Genomic DNA, 24,548 nt, shown 5'->3' with positions numbered 1-24,548 from the left:
AAAATGCTCCAACAACCAATGAGGGCATTCTTAATACCAGTGGAAAAAGAGAAAATCTTTGCAATGAAAAACTGACATAAAGAAAAACCACACTGAAATTTTAGAAGTGAAAAATATAGCAGCCAAAATAAAAAAACTAACTGGGTGGATCCAAGAACATGATGGAGATGACAGAGGAAGAGTCAGTGAACTAAAAGATCTAAAGAAATTATCCCATTTGGACATGGAAAAGGTTTATTTTTAACGAACAGAGCCTCAAGGACAAATGTGACAATAACGAATTACTGACAGCAAACAGGGAAATTACATAATGATAAAAAAAAAAAACCGGTCAACTAAGATGATATATCACAGTCTAAATCATACATGTCTAACAACAGAGCTAAGTACATGAAGCAAAAGTGATGAACGTGAAAGAGAAAAATCCACAATACAGTTGGAAGAAAAATTAACATCCATTCTAAATAAAAACTCCCAGTAAATTAGGAGAGCATTTCAATTTGATAAAGGTCATCTATCAGGAGCACCTGGGTGGCTCAGCCAGTAAAGCATCTGCCTTCGGCTCAGGTCATGATCCCAGGGGCTTGGGATCCAGCCCCAAATTGGGCTCCCTGCTCAGCGGGGAGCCTGCTTCTCCCTCTCCCTCTGCCTCTCCACCCCTCGCACTCATGTTCTCACTCTTTCTGCTCTCTTCCAAATAAATGAAAAATCTTAAAAAAAAAAAAAAATCATCTACCAGAAGTCTACAGATGCCATATTTAATTGTGAAAGACAAAACGCTTTCTCCCTAAGATCAGGAACCAGACAAGGATGTCCACTCTCAACATTCCTAATACAACATTACACTGGAAGTCTTACAATTCAACAAGGCAAGAAAAAAAATATAAAAGCCATAGAGACAGAAAAAGAAAAGAAAGAAAACTGTCCCCATTCAAAGATGACATAAGTATATATATAAAAATACAAAAGAAAAAACTCCCAGAACTAAAATATCAGGTTAGCAGAGTCACAAATACAAGGTCAACACACAAAAGTCAACTGTTTTTCTATATACCGACAATATATAATTGGAACATAACACAAAAGCAATACCATTTACAATTACTCCTCCCCAAATTAAATAAAGAGCATAAATGTAACAAAACATGTACAGCAACTATATGCTGAAAACTAAGAAACAATGATAAATCAAAGAAGATCTAAATAAATACAGAGACATCTTGTGTGCCTGGAGTGGAAAACTAAACGTCAGAAAGATATCAGTTCTCCCCAAATTCATTTATAAGTTTTAAGCAATCTCAACTGGGATTTTTTTTTTTAGATACAAGAAAGTATGATTCTAAAATTTATATAAAAAGGCAAACAAACTAGAACTGCTCAATTTTGAAAAAGAAGAATAGAATTGGAGGAATCTTACACTTTTTCTTATGTTAAGGAAATAATTTTTCCTATTTCTACTCTAAAATTAATTAGGGACTGATGGTGAATATCACCAAATGCATCTTTAGCATCTATAGAAGGAAATTTTTTTGTATTTGATATAATGGCTTAATGTATTATCATATTAATAGCTTTTCCTATTATTTCATGATTTCTACCTCCCTGAAACAAACTAGTTGACTATGGTGGGTTATTCTTTTTTATACCATGCAATACAACTTGGTAATATTTGTTTTGCAAAGTTGTAGTCATTTTATATCTCTCACTGTGTATTGCTGGATATTTTAATTCAGGTTTTCCTTACTGTCCTTTCTTCCCATTCCTGTCTACATGCCATTTCACTATTACTGCCAACCCTTATCAGCACTGGCCTACAGATAATTTGTCTCAAAAATATAAATACTCCTGCCATCTTCTTAATGAACAAAAAGGACCAGGTGGCAAATATCTTAGAGGAAGGTTCCCATCGAGGTGGGTTAGCAGGACATCACCTTCCATTAAGAATAAAAGCCCGCAGAGCCTCCGTCCAACATTAATTAATGGGAACCACCATGTGTTGAGAGCCTTTCTTGTGTCAGGCATCTTGGATGCATCATCTCATTCACATGTCACGTGAATCCTAGGAACTAGGTATTAATATTCCCATTTTACGGAAGTTAAACCTTTCCTACAAACTAAAGTCAAAATAATTTGAGCCAGTTCAAACAGCTATTGAGTGGTAAAGCTGGACTATAAATATAGGGTTTTCTGGTTCCAAAGTCCACTCTCTGCACAGCTACAGGGCTCACAGGGCAGGGCAAGGAGGAAGCAACAGCTTGGTAAAGGAGATAAAAGGGGTAAGATATCGGTCTGCACCACTGCCATCCAACTGCAACACTGTGCCCTGTGCATATTTTCCATTTGGCTGTCCCTGAGTTGTATTCTGTATAGTAAATCAGTAAATGTGAAGAGAAACAAAAACCATCTAGAGGAGAAAGAGGAAGAAGCAGATGAGATCAAGGTAAAGGGGGACAGATTTCAGAGAAAAGGCTAAATAAAAAATTTTAGCTTAAGATTTTTAAAAATATAAATATGAAGAATATGAAGAATTTCTCAGTATATACTAAGAATTGGCAAAAGGACAAAATCAAAGGAAAAAATATGAGACTGGTCCCAAGCAGAAGCACATTACCATTTTACAAACATTTTACAATGTTAGATGTTTTTATCCACAGAGCTTATATTGTTATAAGTATGCTAATTCTCTTGCCAAAATTATTTCTTTATTAGAAACTATAGTAACCCATGTTATCAAGTACAGACAGGAAAACAGAGTGTTTCTTATTGAATTCTGTTGAATAAAGATGTTCATTAAGAGATGGATTACATACCTTGAGAACTTCTTGGAATAACAGTGATTACTCCAAAGGAGTAAGAGACAAATTTGGGGGAAGGCAGCCCTCACTTCAAATTCTCTACAACTAACACATATTACCTTTATTTTAACAACAACAACAACAAAGGATATGGTAATAAAATATCTCAGAGATTTTCATGGAATTAAAACATACACACAGAGGGGCGCCTGGGTGGCTCAGTGGGTTAAAAAGCCTCTGCCTTCAGCTCAGGTCATGATCCCGGGGTCCTGGGATGGAGCCCGCATCGGGCTCTCTGCTCAGCAGGGAGCCTGCTTCCCTTCCTCTCTCTCTGGCTGCCTCTCTGCCTACCTGTGATCTCTGTCTGTCAAATAAATAAATAAAATCTTTAAAAAAAAAAAAATACACACAGAAAAATACTCAGCATCCAAACAACACTGAATAGAAGTTAACCATCCTGATGAATCAGCAGCTCCCAGAAAGAACTTCACATGAACAGAATGAACTCAAGAACTTCTAAGTTGTACCAGTGAAAAGTTACTAAATGCTAATAAGTCACTCCACTAGATTATTAATCCTTCATGTTGGTAAAACGCTACTTCTAAATAATAAAAATGAGCAAACATAGCCAGCATGTTATACAATATGGTTTCTTAAACCCTCCTGTTAGGCTATAAGCAAGTGCTTTCTTCTTCATTTTCAAATGAAGAGGACAAAAAACGAAAAAACTGCATGCTTACTCTAGAAGACCTACTAGACTCAAGGAAAACAAAGGAACACAGTAACATTAGAAAGTTCAGGAAAATGTCCCTTCAAGAAGATACAGGCCTGTCTTGTAAGATACAGGCCTGTTTTGTAAGTTCCAGAAATACTGTAGCCAGCAACTATATTATCATATTGTGGTTTTGTAGCTGTAAGACCTGGCTGTTTCTACTATAAAACTTTGGTCAAATAGAAGGATTAAGAGTTGTCAAAAATCAATCAGTTACTATTAAGTGAGTGTTCAACATATAAAAAACATTCCTGAGTGACAGTCTACTGCATTTGAAAATAACTATTTTGGGTCCAAACTATGGTATCCCATGTAAAATTGCTATTCAACAGCTTTCACCATTACTGATTTCTGTAACTATAAAGTAATATCAAAATTACTTCTAACTAAAGGGGGCATTTAAAAATTGTCACCCAGATGTGGTTTTAAATTAGAAACAAATGTTTTATAACCTTAGAAGAGAAACTATTTTCTCAAAATAACTGTTTTTCAAGAAATCTCCTACAAATATTTTAGCAAAATGCAGGAAACAGGGAATACTACACAAGAGAAAGTAAAAGCAAACCCCAGAATGATATGAAATAAATACCCACCAACCCCTTCCCTCCAAAAAAACTATACAACAGAGATAGAGACATACTAATCCAAGTTTAAAAGATCAGAAGACCCAAAAGAGACTTCTTACAGAAACATGAAAACTGACAGAATACCAAATATGTTTAAATATACTAAAAAGAGATTTACAAACCCAAAGAAAGGGTTGGGGTAAATTAAAAATAAGTACACAAAGAGCTAAGTAAAGGATCTGCATGGGAAAGGAAAAGTAATCACAATATAGTAATAATGGGTAACACATGTAATGCCTACTATGGGTCACTATTCTAATTACTTTACAGATGTTAACTCTTAACAACCCTATGAGGTAGGTACTATTTATATACTCATTTTACAGGTGAGAAACTGAAACACACAGATGATAAAGGAATTGCCCAAGGTCACCTGTCTACTACTTATAAATCAGAAGATAAGCATATGGCAGGCAAGGGGTAAAACAACTAAATACTCTTCTTGCATCTCCAGGAAACCTAGAGAGAAAGCCTAAGCCAAATCATCAGGACATAGCAATATAATCACATTACTTAGAGATATGGAATTAAATGACAAAATAATCTGTTTAAAACGTTGAAATAAAGATAAGTAAGTTCTGAGGATGTAATGTACAACATGATGATACTGTACTGTGTATCTGAAAGTTGCTAGGAGCATAAATCCAAAAGTTCTCATCATAAGGAAATAAATATTTGTAACTAGTGAGGTAATGGATATTAACTAAATTTACTGTGGTAATCATGTTGTAATATATACATATATCAAATCATTTAACTTGATATGCCTTAAACTTATACAAAGTTAAGTCAATTACTTCTCAGTAAAACTGGAAAAAAATGTTGAAAGAAATTACATGGTATAAGGATACAGAATATTTAACTCGAAGCATGTCTTTCCAAGAATCAAAATCATATTCCCTATAATGCACAGTGCATATATACTAAGGCTCATCTCCTACAGTCAGTATTTTAAATTGAATGCCATTTTCTAGCTCCATGAAGAATCCATCTAAAAGACTAGTTGCTTTCTTTTCCTGAGTTAAAACATTATACCAATTAATACAGAATTAGGACAATGTATTTATACTTTCTGCTAATAGTGTGACCGAACAAGTTACTCTCCACCCTGCGAGTGAATATCCCATGGGGCAAAACACACAGCCCACCTTTTTTAGCCTCTTCCTTGGGGGACATCACTCCTCTGATGAACTAGGCCTGACATACTGGCATCAAGAACTAAAACAACTAGACTGACTGCCCCTTTCTTTCACATTGATCTTACTTCCATCCTAACACCTGTTGTATTCAGTGACTTACCCCCTTACAGGGGTATGTCTACACACTTACCATCATTTGATTGTTCCAAGATTATACTCAGAAGGCCATGTTATTTACAACAGGACAACATCCAGAACCCAATCATCAAATTTTCCTGAATTTTAAATAAACAAAGACTTCTTGCTTCCAATCGCAAATACTTGCCATCTGGAGTGTTCAGTTAAGTTCCAAAGGTTTTTCTTTTTACCCCTCTTGATCAAGGAACTCTTGTTAGAAAGAAATCTAGAGTAGTCTTCAGTATTTAAAACAGAAAAAAGAATGGCTCTGACTGAGACAGGAGCAGGGAGCTGGTGCCATTCCCACTTGTGCCCAACTCTATAGGTATCTTTCAAAGCAATTAAGCTTAAATAATCAGATGCCCTCCTATCCTCCATTCGAACCTCACCTTTCTTCAAGAGTACAGAATATAATAATAACTGATTTTAAATACCATCTGTCCCTCAGTGGAAACTGACACTTCTAAACCCTTTAGCAATAACTACCTCTACAATTCACTTAACCTATTCCATTGTGATATCTGCTGTTGTTTTGCTTCTCAGGTAAACTTTGGACAAACTAAAAGCAGTAAAAAATTTTTAAAGGAACCACAGTTCAAAACCCTTCTACTCCATCCTCACTTCATGGTGGGCAGAATAAACCCAAGATAATATATAAAGACCAACATTTAAATACCTCTTAAGTATTCATAGAAAATTATTTTTTCGTATCTATTCTGAGAAGTAATAAGCTATGTAGTAATTACCAAGATTTAAAAATAATCATGCTTGATTCTACTTAGCAAAGAACACTTTCAACAAGATTATGAACATACCCCTGGAAAAACACAACACACTTTACATATTTCAGACTACTTGCTATTCTTTTTTTTTTTTTAAGATTTTATTTATTCATTTGAGAGGGAACAAGAGTGAGAGAAATCACGGAGGGAGAGGGAGAAGCAGACTCACCGCTAAGCAGGGAGCCCAATGCTGAGCTCAATCCCAGGACCCTGAGATCATGATCCGAGCCAAAGGCAGATGCTTCACTGACTAAGACACCCAGGTGCCCCAGACTACTTGGTATTATAAAGAAGCTTACAACGCACTGGGGATCAACTCTACCCCCACTTAATTTTTCTCCCAACTGTATTTTGAATATAGCCATCATTGACTAACATTTTGAAATTTCACACATTTATTGAAAATTAGCTATCCAACTAGGTTTCTACATTCCTCAGAGTGCTTTACATTTGGTTCACAAAACTTACATCAAATTCCAACTTTTTAGTAAGAGGACTAATAGGATTATTCTCATTAAATAAACGGGGAGCTATCTCACAGAACAGCTTAAGTAGCTAAAGACTTGTATTTCAACATATACGAGGGTTCAAGTAAATGAAGGAACTAAAGTATTCGTAAAAAACACCTCTCACCTGTATAAGGACACCTACCTTCCTCTTACTTGCTGAGGCCATGAAACAACCTGGTCATAGTCTTCAAAATCACAGAGGGTGTCAAGAATATCCCTACATCTCCTAACAACTTTTGATGGCTGAACAGCGTTCTTTTCCTAACCCACAATCCCACTAATTTTCTTCTCCCATTCATTACCAGACTAGGACCGCCCAAAACCACGAGTGACTGACTACCCATTCAGACTTGTGAATGCTTAACTGGGCAATCTTTCTCTCCTCATCTCTGCAAAATGTACCAATGACCCAACTAAATTGGACTTAGAGTTCCCCAAACACACTTTCTTTTCCTTGCCACAACCTGGTCTATCTGCTATTGATACTCCCCTTTACATCTCAGTTCTCAGAAGCTTTATCTACCCTTTCAGGTCTATTTCAAATGCTACCCTCTCCATATAGTGCCCACATCACACCCCAACCCACCCCCAAACCTAACAGGTCACATGTGCTTATTTGGTCCTTATGTGAGAGCACTTTGTCCCACCGCTTTACTCTCTACCTGCTGAACAGCACCAAAGCACTGTCTATTGATTACCTATTATAACTAGCTGTGAACCTTGAGTTTTCACCCCAAGAGAAGGTATTTTTCTTTAGCACCAAGGAAAAGGTCTACCAGGTTTAGGAGCTGATAGGAGATAGTGTGGTTCTCAGTCCTAGCTACATATTAGAATCATCTGTAAAGATTTTCTTTAAAAATATTCATGCTGTTTCCTACCTCAAATTTAATCAGAATCTCTGAGGACAGGTTATGTTGGTGATTCTTTTTTTTTTTTTTTTAAGATTTTATTATTTGACAGAGAGGGACACAGCAAGAGAGGAAACAGAAGCAGGGGGAGTGGGAGAGGAAGAAGCAGGCTCCCCGCCAAGCAAGGAGCCCGATGGGGGGCTCGATCCAAGGACCCCGGGACCACGACCCGAGCCGAAGGCAAACACCTAATGTCCGAGTCACCCAGATGCCCCTATGTTGGTGATTCTTACTTATTTCCAGGATTGTGAATCACCGGACAGCAAACAAGTATCAACAGGGGTAAGATACTTGTGTTTTCATTTCACTGCTAGAATAAGTCATTTCCTATTTTATTCTTCTTATCTAGTTAATCCCAACATCTCCCATCCTATTTTAGGCTCTACTAATTTGACAAACTATCAAAACAGCTTCCTACTGGTTTCCCTACCTGGACCATCTCTTGGTTTCAGCTCAGATCATGATCTCAGGATAGTGAGATCAAGCCTCATGTTGGGCACCTCGGTCAGCTCAGAGTCTGCTTCAGATTCTCTCCTCTTACCCCCTGCCCTTCCCACTTGTGCTCTCTCTTTAAAATAAAGAAGTAGGGTGCTTGGGTGGCTCAGTCAATTGAGCATCTGCCTTCAGCTCAGGTCATGATCCCAGGGTCCTGGGATCAAGTCCCACATTAGGCCCCCTGCTCCACAGGGAGCCTGCTTTTCCCTCTCCCTCTCCCTGCTGCTCCCCCTGCTTGTGCTCTCTGACAAGTAAAGTAAATAAATAAGACGTTAAGAAAGAAAGGGAAAGAAAGAAAGAAAGAAAGAAAGAAAGAAAGAAAGAAAGAAAGAAATGAATCTTTTTTTTTTTTTTTTAAGATTTTATTTATTTATTTGACAGTCAGAAATCACAAGTAGGCAGAGAAGCAGGCAGAGAGAGAGAGAGGAGGAAGCAGGCTCCCTGCTGAGCAGAGAGCCCGACATGGGGCTCGATCCCAAGACCCTGGGATCATGACCTGAGCCGAAGGCAGAGGCTTTAACCCGCTGAGCCACCCAGGCGCCCCAGAAGTGAATCTTTTTTTAAAAAAAAAGCTTATGGGATGCAGTTAAAGTGAAGTTTATAGCTATAAATTCATATATTAAAAAGGAAGAAAGGGGGCATCTGGATGGCTCAGTCGTTAAGCTACAGACTCTTGGTTTTGGCTAGGGTCATGATCTCAGGGTCAGGAGATTGAGCCCTGCATTGGACTCTGTGCTCAGTGCAGAGTCTGCTTGAGATTCTCGCTCTCCCTCTCCCTCTGCCCCCCTCCCCTTCAAAAATGATAAAATAAATATTTTAAAAACATTAAATAAATTTAAAAATAAAAAATTAAAAAGGAAGAAAGATCTCAAATTAATAACACTAACTTTATACCTCAGGGAAATAAAAGAATAAACTAAATCTAAAGCTAGCAGAAGAAAGGAAATGATAAAGAGTACAAGAGATTAATAATACAGAAAAACAATGACGGTGGGGGGACGATGGTGAGCAGTGAGGGGAAATCAATCCAACTAAGAGTTTAATTTTTTTTAAACATCAACAAAATTGATGAACCCTTAGCTAAATTAACTAAGAAAAAAAGAGAGGACTCAATTCACCAAAAAAAGAGGGTAAATTCCCACTGCATTCATTCTACGAAGACAGTGCTACCCTGATACCAAAGCCAGATAAAAGACACCACAACAAAACTACAGACCAATATCCCTGATAAATGCTGATGCAAAATCTTCAACAAAATAGTAGCAAACCACATTCAACAACACATTTAAAAAATTATACACCAAAAAAAAAAAAAATTATACACCATGATGACATGGGTTCCTAGAATTCAAGGATAGTTCAACATACAAAAAAATTTAATCAGCATTTAAAAATCACCACTACGTGAACAGAACAAAGGACAAAAATCACAGTCATCTCAATCAATGCAGGAGAAACATCTGACAAGACTCTACACTTTTTCAAGATTAAAACACTTGTTAGGAACAGAAGAAACTACCTCAACATAATAAAAGCTGAAAAGCTAACATCACTCAATAGTGAAAGAGTGAAAACTTTTCCTCTAAGACCAGGAACAATACAAGGATGCCCACTCTCACAATTTCTATTCAACAAAGTATTGGAATTCTTAGCCAGAGCAATTAAGAAGAATAATAAAAGGCATCCAACTAGGAAGGAAAAGCAAAATTATCTTAGTTCACAAATGCCATGACCTTATATGTAGAAAAGGTCTTAAAGATTCTAAAGTGAAAAACCATTAGAATAAACAAAATCAGTACAGTTGAAGGATACAAAATCAACATGCAACAACTGTGTTTCTATACACTAACAATGAACAATCTGAAAAGGAAATTAAGAAAACAATTCCACCTATAATAGCATCAAAAAGAACATTTAGAAACAAGTGTTTCTAAGTGAGGAAGGTGAGGAACTTATACCCCCAAAACTACAAAATATTGCCAAAGGAAATTAAAATCACCTCCAAGTGGAAAGCAGTGCCATGTGTATGGACTGAAAGACAATATTGTTAAAATGTTAGTACTACCCAAAGCAACATACAGATTCAACATAATTGCTCTCAAAATCCCAAAGACTTATTTTGCAGAAATTCAACAAATCATCCTAAAACCCACATGTAATCTAAAAGGCCCCAAATAGCCAAAACAATTACTTTTAAAATGACCACACTTAGAAGACTGAGACCTTATGATCTCAAACTACTTGATCTCATACTACAAAGCCACACTAAGCAAAACATTATGGTACTGCCATAAAGATAAATATACATACTACTGGAATAGAGTGAAGTCCAGAAATAAACCCTTATATACATAGTCAAATGACCTTAGTAGAGTGCGAAGACCACTCAATGAGTACAGTGCCTTCAATAAATGGTGTTAAGAAAACTAGATATCCACAAGCAAGACTGAAGTTAGACATTTATCTTATACTATATACAAAAATAAATTCAAAATGAGTTAAAAGACCTAAATATAAGGCCCAAAACCATAAGACACAGGGGGAAAATTTCATGACATTAGATACAATGATTTCTTGGGTGTGACACTAAAAAGAACAGGTAACAAAAGCAAAAATAAAGTGGGAGTACATCAAACCATTAAGACTTTTAAGATTTTTGGGACGCCTGGATGGCTCAGTGGGTTAAGCCTCTGCCTCAGCTCGGGTCGTGATCCCAGGGTCCTGGGATCGAGCCCCACATCGGGCTCTCTGCTCAGCAGGGAGCCTGCTTCCTCCTCTCTGTCTGCCTGCTTCTCTGCCTCCTTGTGATCTCCATCTGTCAAATAAATAAATAAAATCTTTAAAAAAAAAAAGACTTTTAAGATTTTTATTTATTTGAGAGAGAGACAGAGCATGAGCAGGAGGAGGGGCAGAGGGAGAGGAAGAAGCAGACTCCTCACTGAGCAGGGAGCCCAACGTGGGGCTTGATCCCAACACCCTGGGATCATGACATAAGCCAAAGGCAGACACTTAATCACCCAGGCACCCCAAACATTAGGACTTTCGCTCATCAAAGGACACAACTGACAGTGAAGAGGTAACCTATGGAATGGAAGAAGAGATCTGCAAATCATGTATCTGATAATATTATGGTTAATATCCAGAATATATTAGTCAGTTAATATCCAAAATATACAAAGAATCCTACAACCCAACTAGAAAAAAATCAAATAACCAGATTAAGAAATGTCAATAGACATTTCACCAAGAATGATTAAAAAAAAAAAAAAGCCACAAGCATCTGAAAGATACTAAATATCACCAGTCATCAGAGAAATATAAATCAAAACCCAATGAGATCACCTCATATCCACAAGGATAGCTATTAAAAAAAATAAAAATGAAAAAACAAGCATTGGCAGGGATCTAGAGAAGCTGGAACCCTTGCGCACTATTGGTGGGACCATAAACTACTGTGTAAAACCATAGTGGAATAACACAGATACTATGGAGAACAGTATGATGGTTCCTCAAAAAATTAAAATAAAACTAGTTAATGATCCAGCAATCCATCTTCAGGTTATATAGCCAAAAGAACAGAAAGCAGGGCCAAAGAGACAACTGCACCATGTTCCTAAGCAGCACTGTTCACAAAAGCCAAGAGGTGGAAGCAACGCAAATGCCCATCAAAGGATGAACAGATAAACAAAATGTGGTACCTACATACAATGGAATACTCTGCAGCCTTAAAATGGAAGGAAATCCTGTCACATGCTACACCATAGATGAACCTTGAGGACATTATAGTGAAGTGAAATAAGTGAAATAAGCCAGTCGCAGGGGTACCTGCAGTTAATCGGTTGAGCCTTCGGCTCAGGTCATGATCCCCGGCTCCTGGGAATCAAGCCAGAGTTGGGCCTCTCTGCTCAGCTGGGAGCCTGCTTCTTCTCCCTGTTCCACTCCCCATCCCTGCTTGTGAGCCTGAGTGGGCGCTCTCTATCTCTCTCTGTCAAATAAATAAATAAAATCTTAGGAAAGAAAAGGAAAGAAGCCAGTCACAAAAAGACAAATATTATATGATTCCACTAGTATAAGGTATCTAAAGTAGTCAAATTCATAGATACAGAAAGTAGAATGGTGGTTATCAGGCTGGGAGAAAGGAGCAAAAGAGAATTCTTGTTTAATGGGTTTCAATTGTGCAAAATGAAAAATTTCAGGAGATCTCTTCCACAACAATGTAAATATACTTAATACTGAAACTGTACACTTAAAAATGGTTAAGGTCCTAAAGTCTTTTTTTACCACAATAAAAAAGACACACTTTTTTAAAAAGTTAAGTTATAAAACTGTATAGATATATGTAAGAGCAATGATCCAATTTTTGTTTTGAAAAAATAAAAACAGCTAACATTTGAGTGCATACTATATGCCAAGCTCTGATTTAAGCAGTTACTATGTATTAATGCTGTTAATCCTACAACTATAAGAGGTCAATGCTATTACCATCCCATTTTACAGATGAGAAAACTGAGACATAGACAAGTTACTCAGCATGTCCAAAAAACACAAAGTCAGGGTTTTTTTGTTTTGGTTTGCAGGGTTTTTTTTTTTTTTTAAGTTATTCATTTATTTATTTGAGAGAGAGAGCACAAATTGGAGGAGGGAGAGAGCAGGGGGAGAGGGAGCAGACTCCAGGGAGCCCAATGTGGGGCTCAATCCCAGGATCCCCAGCTCATGACCTGAACAGAAGGCAAACACTTAACTGTCTGACCCTCCCAGGTGCCCCTAAAGATTTATTTATTTGAGAGACAGGGAGCATGTGCACATGCACATGCACACGTGCCGGGGGTGGGGGGAAGGTGTGGACAGCGAAAGAGGGAGAGAAAGAGAATCCTCAAGCAGACGCCCCATTGAGCGCAAAGCCCAATGTGGGACTCGATCCCAGGATCCTGGGATCACGACCTGAGCCAAAATTCAGAGATGGCCACTTAACCAAGTGGGCCACCCAAGCACCCTACAAAGCCAAGTTCTAAATACAGACCCTCTTGAGACACTATTCATGCTCTTAACCTCTATGCAATACCTACAGAAAAGTCTGGGAAGATAATGAACCAAATTATTAATATTCTCTTAGATTCTTTCTGATCATGATGGACTTTTCATTTCATACACTTCTATTAAATTTATGAAAAGATTATGTACTGCTTTTTAAAATGAAAAGCAAAAGGAGATATTGACATTTTCAAAAAGTATACTTAATGTAACAGCAAGGTCTCTATACCTACTATCAATGACTTTATTTACTTATGTATCTCTGGACTCAGACCCTCCACTACAGTAAAGCTACTCTATTTACTATAACATACTTTTTCAGCTGGCTTCTCTACTTCCATAAGCTATCCTTCCCCTGGAATATCCTCTCCTACACTCTAATGCCCACTTTCTGATTTACCCTTCCACTTTAGTTATTTTTGTAACTTATCAAAATCCAGTTCTTAACTCACCTCCTTCAGGAGGCCTTCCGGTCCTTACCTATACCATTTTTCACCAATTTAGTATGCTGCTTTGAAAAAAACTGCCCTACAGAGGTTTTATTTGTGTCCCTCATAGAGCCATCAGCAAAGTTCCTTGAAGATGTTACTACTCCTTCTCCTACAGGCAAGGGCACTCCAGGGGCATAAAATATACTTAGCACCAACATCTAGAGTTTTAAAGACTTTCCTACCAGAAACAGCAGCTCCTTAGAGATAGGACTGATTCCAGATCTGGGATAGGGAAATTACAAGGTAAATCTGATTTGTCTTGCGCCAGAAGGCCAGGAAGCAATCAGAGACTAATGCAGGAGGGTCAAAAGGATATAAACCACTCCAAAAGTGGTTATCACTGACAAACTGAGACAATCTGAACATCCAAAAGAATAAGGATTACAACTTATTTTAATGTTTAATGAAGGCAGGGGCACTTGGGTGGCTCAGTCAGTTAAGTACCTGACTCTTGATTTTGGCTGGGGTTGTGATCTCAGGGTCATGAGATTGAGCCCCACTTCCAGCTTCCCACTGAGCATGGAGTCTGGTTGTGGTTCTCTTCCTCTCTCTCTGCCCCTGCCCCCTGCACTCGCAAGCCTGCCTCTCTCTCTCTCTCTCTCTCTCTCGGGGCAGGGAAATGAAGGGGGAAAAAACCCAAAGGTCCCTATACTGAAAAATGGGGAAACTACAACAAACATTTGTGATCCCTGGAAGTAACCAATATATTACCATTACATGTCTTCTAAGTAGGAATCTTACCATTTTTAGGGAGAACATAGTTTTTATTAACCAGTTGATGAGGAAGAACTTCCTTAGAGGGGGAAAAAAAATCAGACAGTAAAGGACAGAATGGGGTTGGAAGGGGAATCACTATGTGCAAACCCTTACCGAAATAGTTATCAGGCAACGACCATCATGGATACCAAAACCACCTGGAGAAAGATCATGAAGAAAAGCATATTCTCATCGTGCCAGAGTATCACCCTACAGATTACACAGTCACTGCAAAGTGAAAAATACATGTTTACAGTGGCAATCTGGCAGCAACCTCTAACCAAATGTCAAATTTTGGAGTGGAACAACCAGGCATTCTGTGTCTCCTAATGTGATAAAATACAAGGCATGCAGGATCACCTAGGAGTCTTCTCAAGTGAATCTCGACAGATTCTAGTTAGGCCTTTGGACCTAATATTTGGCTGAAGGAAAACAGGGGATAAAAGAACAACTTAAAGACACTACGAGGAAATAAGGAGTTAATCAAGAATATGTGACGTTGAGGAAATAATGAGATAATCAAGAATATGTGACGTACTACAAGACAACTGACTAATCTCTTTTAAAAAGTCAGCATCATGAAATAAAGATGAGAGGACTCTTCTAAATTAAAAGAGACTGAGAGACATGACAAGCAAATGCTACTTGTGAGCTCCGATTAAGATCTTAATTTCAAAAAATAATAAAAAGCAAAAAATACAACTATTAAAGATGCCTAGAGGATAACTGGGAAATCTGAATAGAATTGACTGTTAGATGATGTTAGGGAATTCCTGTCCATTTTCTTAAATGTAATCATGGCATTGTAAACAAGAAAGAAGAATGTCCTTGTCATTAAAAGAAGCACGCTGAATAATTAACAGGTGTGGTGTCATGTTGTCTGTGACTTTCAAACGTTTCAACAAATACACAAATGCAATACACACACAAGCAGAAACAAATAAAGCAAACAGGGCAAAATGTTAATTTAGGTGATGAGTATACTGCAATTAGTTATTAATATTCTTCTTTAAACTTTTCTATATGTTTGAAATTCTTCACAATAGAAAGCTAGGGAAACTTAATAAAGTTGTAAAATAAGTAAGGGGAAAAATAACTCCTTGTCTCTTTCACTTAGTACCACCTCGTGATTTATTTTTTTTCTTAATTAAAGCAAACTTCACATATAATATTAGTTTCAGGTGCACAACATCCTGATTCAATCACTTATCTTTTTTTAAAGTACTTCCTGTCTGTACAAGTAACCTTAAGTCCCTCAAGGACACTTAAATTTTCACAGGTTTACAAATATATAAATAGCCCAACAGATGTTGTTATTCATAAGTGACATAAAAGACCACTTTGATAAAAATCAAAATGTCTGTTAATTTAAAGTCTTAGTTAGGATATGGAACAATATAAAGCTTTTGATGACAGAAGTATAAGTATAATCATGTTGGAAAACAATTTGGCACCACCAAAACAAACATGAACACATACAAGAATGTTTCTGATGGGTGTATACCCAGGAGAAACTCTTGCACACAGGCACCAGGAGTTAGGCTTAAGAATATTTAAAGCAGCACTATACAAGAACAAAAACCTGGAACAACATTTCCATTAACAAAGAAATGAATGAACTATGATATATGGATTCACTGGAATACCACAGAACAATGAAAAATGGATGAACTAGAGCTACACACATGAATGAATCTCAAAAACATGTTAAAGAAAACAAGTTGCATAACAATACTAGCAGTGATTTCATTTATAAAAGTTTCGAAAACATCAAAAGTAAACAATGCATTATCTAAGGACTCAAACATGTGGAAAAGCAAATGAATGATAAACACAAAATTCAAGATAAGTAGTTCCTCTTGTGTGAGGAACACAGTGAAGCCTTCTGGTTTTACTACTAATGTTCTTTTTAAGAACTTAGGTGCTAAGTATATAGGCATTTACTGTATCTTTTTTTTTTTTAGATTCTATTAATGATTCACTATTAGTTTTTTATTCTACTCAAAATCTAATAATAACTGAGTAAAAAAAAATTAATAACTGACTGTAAGGTACATAAAACCTCAATTCAAAAACAATACTAAATTATTCACATAATAACTGCACTTATATTTCTCTGCATTTATTTAGTAGTGAACAATGCAAAGCTATCAGTATTCAAATAGTCAAACCTATCAGTAGTGCCAATTAGGAAAATAATGAGGAATAAAATAAATCCCCAACCCAAGAAGCCATGCCCCATTTGAGGAAAAAAACAAAAGCCATGCCCTATCTAATGGCACCTACAGTTACCTATTTTACTCAATGATTTAAGCTCACAGCTTGACGAAAAAGACAAAGCAGCCTTCAGAATCTGACACAAAGTTTGCCCTTTTGACCTTTTATCAAGGTAGAATCATTGAATACAGGTTCATAATATGGAGAAGTCTCTGTTTCCTCTTACTTTATGACCCTAAGGAAAGTCCTAACATCACAATTTCATTTATCTTTTATACCCTAACCACTAGAGGCCTGAGCCTATGACCCAAATAACGCCACACGAGCAGACCCCAGCTGACAGGATTTCAGGAATGCTTTCCACCAGACATGGCACAGCAATAGTGTCATCAGGAAGAAGTCCCTACAGAACCTTGCAATAAAACAGAACTTTTTTTTAATGTAAGAACACTTTAACATGAAATCTACCCTCTTAACAAATTTAAGTGTCAATATAATTTTCCTTGTTGTAGGTACAATGCCAAATAGCAGATGTCTAGAGCCTATTCATCTTGTGTGACTCAAACTCTGAGCCCACTGATGAGTGCTCCCCATTTCTCCCTCCTCCCAGCCCCTGGCAGCCACCATTACATTCTTCGATTCCATGAACTCAAGTGTTTTAGATACCTCATGTAAGTGCAATCATCCAGTGTCTTTCTGTAACTGGCTTATTTTAGGTAGCACAATGTGGCATACTGCAGAATTTCCTTCTTTTTAAGGCTATGTGGTATGCCACTGTGTGTATATACCACAAATTGTTTATCCATTCACCCATCCATGGACATTCTGGTTGTTTCCACGACTTAGCCACTGTGAACAGTGCTACAAGAAGAGAACTTATATGCAATGTATAATTCGAGGGAAGTATCACAGGGTCCTTCTACCAGGTTCAACTACAGCTGCCAAACACATAGCAAAAAAGACCTAGCTTACAGAGTATGTTGAATTGCTCTTTATTCAAAGTCAGACACAAGACTGATACCAATCAAAGAAATCGAAATAAAAGCACATAACTGTTGAGCTAGGAGTACTACCTGCCCAAGCATGAATAAGCAAATGCCTCATGTTAAAACAGGAGATCGGGAGAGGCTCACAATCAACCAGGAAGGGTAATAATTGTATTTATACTCCATTACATTAAAACTTTACTATGCAGAGATTTATAATGGTTGCTCTATGGAGTATGCCTGCCTACAGTACATCTACTAAATGGGTTTGCTATCAATACCAAGGACAATTCCTTATTAGTACAGGAGTTATCATGCTATTGCTTCTCTCTTCTAACATCTAGAACTAAGTATGTGCCTAGCTATGTGCATATGTGTCTATTACATCACCCCTACCAAATTTACTAATACCAAACTAAAAATTTTGTATGTTGGGATACCAGGGTGGCACGGTTAAGCATCCGCTTTCTGCTCAGGTCATGATCCCAGGGTCCTCCTTGCTAAGCAGGAAGCCTGCTTCTCCCTCTCCCTGCCACTCCCCCTGCCTGTGCTCGCTCGCTCTCTCTCTCTCTCTCTCTCCCTCTCTGACAAATAAATAAAACTTTTTAAAAAACAAAAATGAGAAAATAAAAATTTTCTATGAAAAAGATTCACCCCCCAAAAAATGACTAAAACTTCTATCTACAAACTGTATGAACAATATAAGATCACACCTACTTCCGCCAGCCCTTCAATCTCTTAAAAAAAAAAAACCAAAACTGAGTTAAATAAAGACTTGTTCAACTTTTGATTACCTACCAACCAAATGATGCTTGCTTTTTAAAAGTTCTACTGGAATACAAATATAACTCATGCCAAAACCCCAGCATAACTGTTTATAATATAAGCATGTCATTAAAAGGATATCTCCACTGACCACCACAATGTCCTCAAACATTGGTCTTTTGTAAGATCAATGAGCTTTACAAGAAGCTATGACAGTTGTACCCAACCATCTAACTTACAGCAGTACCTAGGGATGGTATGAGATGATGATAATTTAAAGATTTAAATTATTATTAAATTAAAGATAATCCTTATAAAATACAAAGTATAATATGGTAATATCTCCATCAGTGATGAAGATGAGTTCCAGACACATGCTGCATTATTAGGAAGGAACTTTGTTATGGAAGGACAAGAGTTTCAGAGTGACATTTCAAAGTTGCTACATGCTGGAAGGGCGATTCCTTCCTCAGTTTCCAAATCCAACTCCCAAGATGCCCAGCTACGCACTTTCCTCCTAGAGACCCAAAGCACCTTACCTTGCTACTGCTTGTTTGAAAGAATCTACTCTAAGAATGTGTTCAAAACATTCATAAACAGATGGAAGCAGGAGTAGGGGGGGTGTGGGGGGAGAGGCAAAATGAGTGAAGGGGAGTGGGAGATAGAGGCTTCCAGTTTTGGAACAAGTAAGTCACAGGAATAAAAGGCACAGCATAGGACATACAGTCAATGATATTATAATAGTGTTGTATAGTGACAGACGGTAGCACGCTTGTGGCGAGCACAGCCTGAGGTAGAGACATATTGAATCACTATGTTGTACACCTGAAACTAATGTAACATTGTGTGTCAACTATTCTCAAACTAAAAAACTTTTTAAAAAAAAAATGAAAAAGTTCTAAATACTGTGAAAATTACTAAAATGTGACAGAGACACAATTAGAAAAATGGAAAAGAAAGAAAGAAAGAAAAATGGGGCTAAGAGACTTGCTTGCAACAGGATTGTCACAAACCTTCAATTTGTAAAAACCACAGTATGTGTAAAGCCCAATAAAGTAAGCACAATAAAACAGGTGTATATGGGCGCCTGGGTGGCTCAGTGGGTTAAAGCCTCTGCCTTTGGCTCTCTCTCAGGCTCTCTGCTCAGCAGGGAGCCTGCTTCCTCCTCTCCCTCTCTGCCTGCCTCTCTGCCTACTTGTGATCTCTGTCAAATGAATAAATAAAAAATCTTTAAAAAAAAAATAAAATAGGTGTATCTATATATGTGTGTGTGTGCATATACCTCTATATGTATACCTATATGTACCTCCATTCCTAGCTTTTAATTTCTCTCAGCAATGATATGTATGTTTTTAGTGTAGAGATCTTTCATTGCTTTTATTACATTTTTCCTAGTTGTTTGATTTCCTTGGGTGTTACTAATATAACATCTTTTATAATTTTATTTTTCAAAAGCTATTATGGAGAAACAAAAATTGTTTTTGTAGTTAAAAAAATAAAATTTTCATAAACAAATGATACTTCTCCTTGAACATTTTTAAACCTTCCTTATAATTGGGACACCTGGGTGGCTCAGTCGATTAAGCATCTGCCTTCAGCTAAGGTCACGATCCCAGGGTCCTGGGACTGAGTCCTACATCCAGCTCCTTGCTCTGAGGGGAGCCTGCTTCTCACTCTGCCTGCTGCTCCCCCTGCTTGTGCGCTCTCACATACACTCTCTCCCCCTCTCTGGCAAATAAATTTTTAAAAATCTTAAAAAACAAAACAAAACGAAAAACCTTCCTTATAACTAGGTATAATAGTATTAGACATGAAACTACATGCATAATAAAACCACTCACTGAATACCGTGCTAAGTATTTTGCATGCTCTCTTATTCACCTTCCCCTCAATTCCATGAAAAGGATACACCATTAGCTCTCTACTACAAATTTAAGAGAGAACTTGGCCAAGGACCTGGTAGTAAAGATTTAACTCCAGGTCAGACTATAAACCCAGTCTCCTTCCACTCATACTATACTCTTTAAAGTTCTTACATCTTATAAATGGTTACAAATCACTCAGGTCCTCAGCTGATCCTTTAACTACAGACAAGGTAGCATCTGCCCTGAGCTATTTTCTAAGGGCTTGAATGCTCTTTGCTTTCCTTGTCAGGCCCAATGACCTCTTTTCGTTAAGAACTGAATGCCTAAAAAAAAAAAAACCCTGAATGCCTACAGTGTACAAGGTAGAAAAAATGAAAATACATAAAGCACAGCCTCCACCCTCTAAATATTTTTACAGACTCCTAGGAACTAGGCATAAACTATTACACTACTATTAAAATTAGTAAACTACTATTAAATAAGAATAAACACTTCTATAAGGAAATGCCATCAAACATCAGAAAAGCTCAATTTTCAAGTAAAAGGGATTTTATTCATATAAAGAGCCAAAACTTTTCTTAAAATTAAACATCTTAAGGCCCCCTAGCTGGCTAAGTCAGAAAAGCATGCGACTCCTGATCTCAGGGTTGTGAGTTCGAGCCCCACATTAGATGCAGAGATTACCAAAAACAAACAAACAAACAAACAAAAAAAAACCTCAAAAAATAAATTAAGCATCTTAGATAAAAATATTTTTGTACCTTAAGCTTAAAACACAGCATAATACTACAAAGACCTTAACACTGACAGGTGCCTGGGTGGCTCAGTCAGTTGGGCATCCAACTCTTGATTTTGGCTCTGGTAATGATTTCAGGGTCCTGAGACTGGGCTGGGTGATGGGTTCCCCCCTCAGTTGAGGGGGGAGGGGTCTGCTTGAGATTCTCTCCCTGTCCCCCAACACCCCTCCCCCTGCAAGTGTGTACTTTCTCTAATAAATGTTTTTTTTAAATGTTTAAACAAGAAGACCTAACATTGATTAAATTTACTAATGTGTGAAGTGTTTTACATACACTTAGTATTTACACCAAAATCCTGTACTATCCATGGGCCCACTGGATGTAACATAAAACAGAGAAGTCAAGTTATTTGCCCAAAATCACACAGCTAGTAAATGATGGAGTCATGATCCAAATGCAGCATATACCTCTTTATTCAGCCTTGTGATGCATTTATCATTGATGCAAACATTCTATGCCCACCTACTGCATGGATAGCATTGTGTTGAGAAATGAGAAGGCAGTGAACAAGATAGCTTGTTCACAAACCTCACCTTGTGATTAAAAAACAGATAAATAAGAAAATAAATGAGATAACTACTGATTGTATAAAATATCCTAAAGGAAATCAAGGTGTTGTGAGTAAGTAACTGGGAAAGGCTTACCTCTGTTATGGCCTCTTACAGTTATGTTCTCAGATTGTTCCCACATAAGCTGGCCAGACAGCCAGGCTGGGGACCAGAGAAGCAGGCAGACAGAAAACAGAATACTGAAGATGATCAAAGAAGTGGCAAGGAGAAGCCTTATGTCATGTTTTCACGAATATGTTGGCATTTTTCCACAATTCCTAAGGAGAAAATGTTCTTTCTACTGAATAATACCACACCTAAGAGAGTATCACCTATGCCTGATGAATATGGTTTCACAGTCAAAATCTCAAAAAGTAGGTGTCTGTACGCATTAACTCATTCAGCATTACAAAATGCAACCTAATTTTAAACTCAAGGTAAACCACATTATTCCACTCATGGTACACAATTTCCAAAAGCAAATTACTGGGTTTTTTGTTTTAAATCCAGGTCCCACATAGCCTTCAACAAATTAAAATTTGAAAATTATTTCAAAGAAACAAAAAGACTCATACCACATTTAGCATGCTGAGTAGTCCCAATGCTATTTTTAGAAAGAGCAACACTTCTCATGTGCAACTTTTTCCAAATGATACTAACAAGGTCAAGGATCATATCCTATCTAAAAACAAGACCTATACAACATAGCCAGGATCTCTTAGAATGGCTTATGTACAAGTCGTGTGGCCTGAAGGATTTACTTGTATTTTACATGTCTTTATATTTACATACTTTATATTTAAAATATTCATATTACTTGTATATACCATTCTTAATTTGTTTTCATTCCAGTCATTCATATTTTTCATATGGCAGTGTTCAAACAGCCTTTAAAAGAAGAAAATAATGCTTCACGTCTTACCAGCATGTCACATTTACTGGATAATTTGAGCTCCAGAACAACCTTGAGAAATATATAAGTAAGAGTATCATCTTCCCCTCTGCACAGTGGTAGGAGTGGAGCTCAGAAAGGTTAGGTAACTTGGCTAGTTCAAGATTGCACAGTACTTGGCAAAGGCAGGGCCCTGACCAGGCCTTCAGACTCTTTGTTCATGCTCTTCTTCCCACAGGACGCTACTAATTTAATACATGAACTTTCACGCGTCTCCCTCTTCAACAGACCTGGACAGGAACTAAGAGCCATACCACTGCGGCCCTGCCGATACTCTGAGTGTCCAAACGCAACCGGAACAGGAGTGCTTTTCAGTAAACATAAACACTAGCACACGTTTCAGTCAGGACCCCATTCAGTGCTGGGTTTGCTCCACTGCACAAAACTTATTAAAATACACCATGCCTTAAAGCATAACCCTTAATGGAACTGACTTTTTCACTCAGTGGCAAATTCTGTAAATGAGAACGGTGACTCATAGCGCTAACTTACGGTTTTCTAAATTAATAATTTTGGATGCCAAAGCAAACGAATGAATTACAGACCCTCATCCATCCCCAAGCCCAAAGTTGCTTAAGTGTCAAAGCGCAGTAGTAAAACACAAGGAGAGAGGTGGGGCTGGACCTAGCGTTCCTCCTCTTCTGCGACCCCGGGCAACACACTCCTCAAAACCCCAACGGGTCTCTTCCGACCCCCAATCCCGCCGGGACCAGAGTGACTGACTACCCGGCCCCGCGACGCCCCGCGACGCCCCGCGACCACGACCAGAGTGCTGCCGGGAGCTGCGGCTGTGGGGATACGCACGGCTGAGGCTGCCCCCTCCTCGGGGCGTCCCCACCTGTCTCGGGTAGCCCGCACACCTGACAGTCCCAGCAAGGGCAAAGGATGCGCGGCGGGAAGCCGCCCCTCAACGCGGCGCCCTAGAACCGCCGGGCCGCCCGGGACAAGTCCGCTTCCGCCCCCAGCCCACATGGCCGCTGGAAGACCGCGCCAGCGTCCGAGGGGCCCAGGATCCCCGGAGGCGGGAGGGGGCGGCGGCGACAGTGGCTGGGGGAGGAGGGAGCGCGGCCGGCGCGCCCGGGGGTTGGAAGAGGAGGAGCCCGTCCCGACCCGCCGCGAGGGCAGACGGAGAGCGGAGGAAGTCCGCCGGCCACAGAGGCGCCGCGGGGGAGCAGGCGTCTACCTGGGAGCAGAAGTACGAGCCCTGGATGCCCAGCTTGATGCAGGTGGGACACTGGAGCTTGGCCTCGCTGCTGCAGCCGTCCGTCTCGCACACGCGCGTCTCCACGGCCGCCATGCTGCCTGGCTGCTCGAGGAGCGCCTCACCGAGGAAGAGGAGGAGGAGGAGGAGAGAGGGCAGAGGAGGGGACAGAGGCCGAGCCAGGGGAGGAGCTCGGCCCGCGGGGCCTGGGCGCGGAAGCAGGAGGAGCGCCGGGCCGGCCCAGACCACGCTGCGCGCCCCGCCCCTGCCCCGCGCGCGCAACTGGCGCCCCGCCCCGCGGCGTTCGCCCCGCCCCCGCCGGCGGCCCCCGCCTCCCGGCGCCAGGCGCGCACGTGGGGGCTGCGAGGGATCGTGGCGGAGACCTCCGCCGGCTCCGCGTAGTCTCACGTCTGTCCCGGGCGAGAGCGACCTCCTGGCCCTGGTCAGAGAAGACCAGGTGCTGCCGGCGGGGAGGGGCCCTCATGTCTTGCGCCGTGTGTATCTAGAGAGACAGCGCTCTGGTCCTGCCTTACTGGATCGCAGGGTCTTGAATGTCCCCCACACTCGCAGGAGGTTGGAAAGGGCGCCCCGCTCCTCTGCGTTGGTCACCCGGCAGCTTCCTGGAAGAGGAAAGTAATTCCTTTTTTAAAGTTCTGTTTCTCACGGATAGTGTCTGCTCTGAGGCCTAAGGACCACCATTCAGTCATTCACAAAAAAGGGAGCCAGAGAGCTGTCA

At 39.2% G+C, this 24,548-nt stretch overlaps 1 protein-coding gene across 1 annotated transcript in view; it reads right to left on the bottom strand.

Annotated features, from left to right (window-relative positions):
* The window catches only part of METAP1 (methionyl aminopeptidase 1), a 66,476-nt gene extending 42,462 nt beyond the window's left edge, over nucleotides 1–24,014 (bottom strand). The window contains exon 1 of the mRNA XM_080797830.1: nucleotides 23,795–24,014. Within this exon, the coding sequence (XP_080653956.1) occupies nucleotides 23,795–23,908 (114 nt within the window). The 5' untranslated portion in view covers nucleotides 23,909–24,014. The remainder of the gene's footprint in view (nucleotides 1–23,794) is intronic.
* Nucleotides 24,015–24,548: the final 534 nt, after the last annotated feature.

Source organism: Martes martes, assembly GCF_963455335.1.
Source record: "Martes martes genome assembly, chromosome: 2".
NCBI classification, from domain to species: Eukaryota; Metazoa; Chordata; class Mammalia; order Carnivora; family Mustelidae; genus Martes; species Martes martes.
This window is presented reverse-complemented; position numbering and strand designations above follow the sequence as displayed.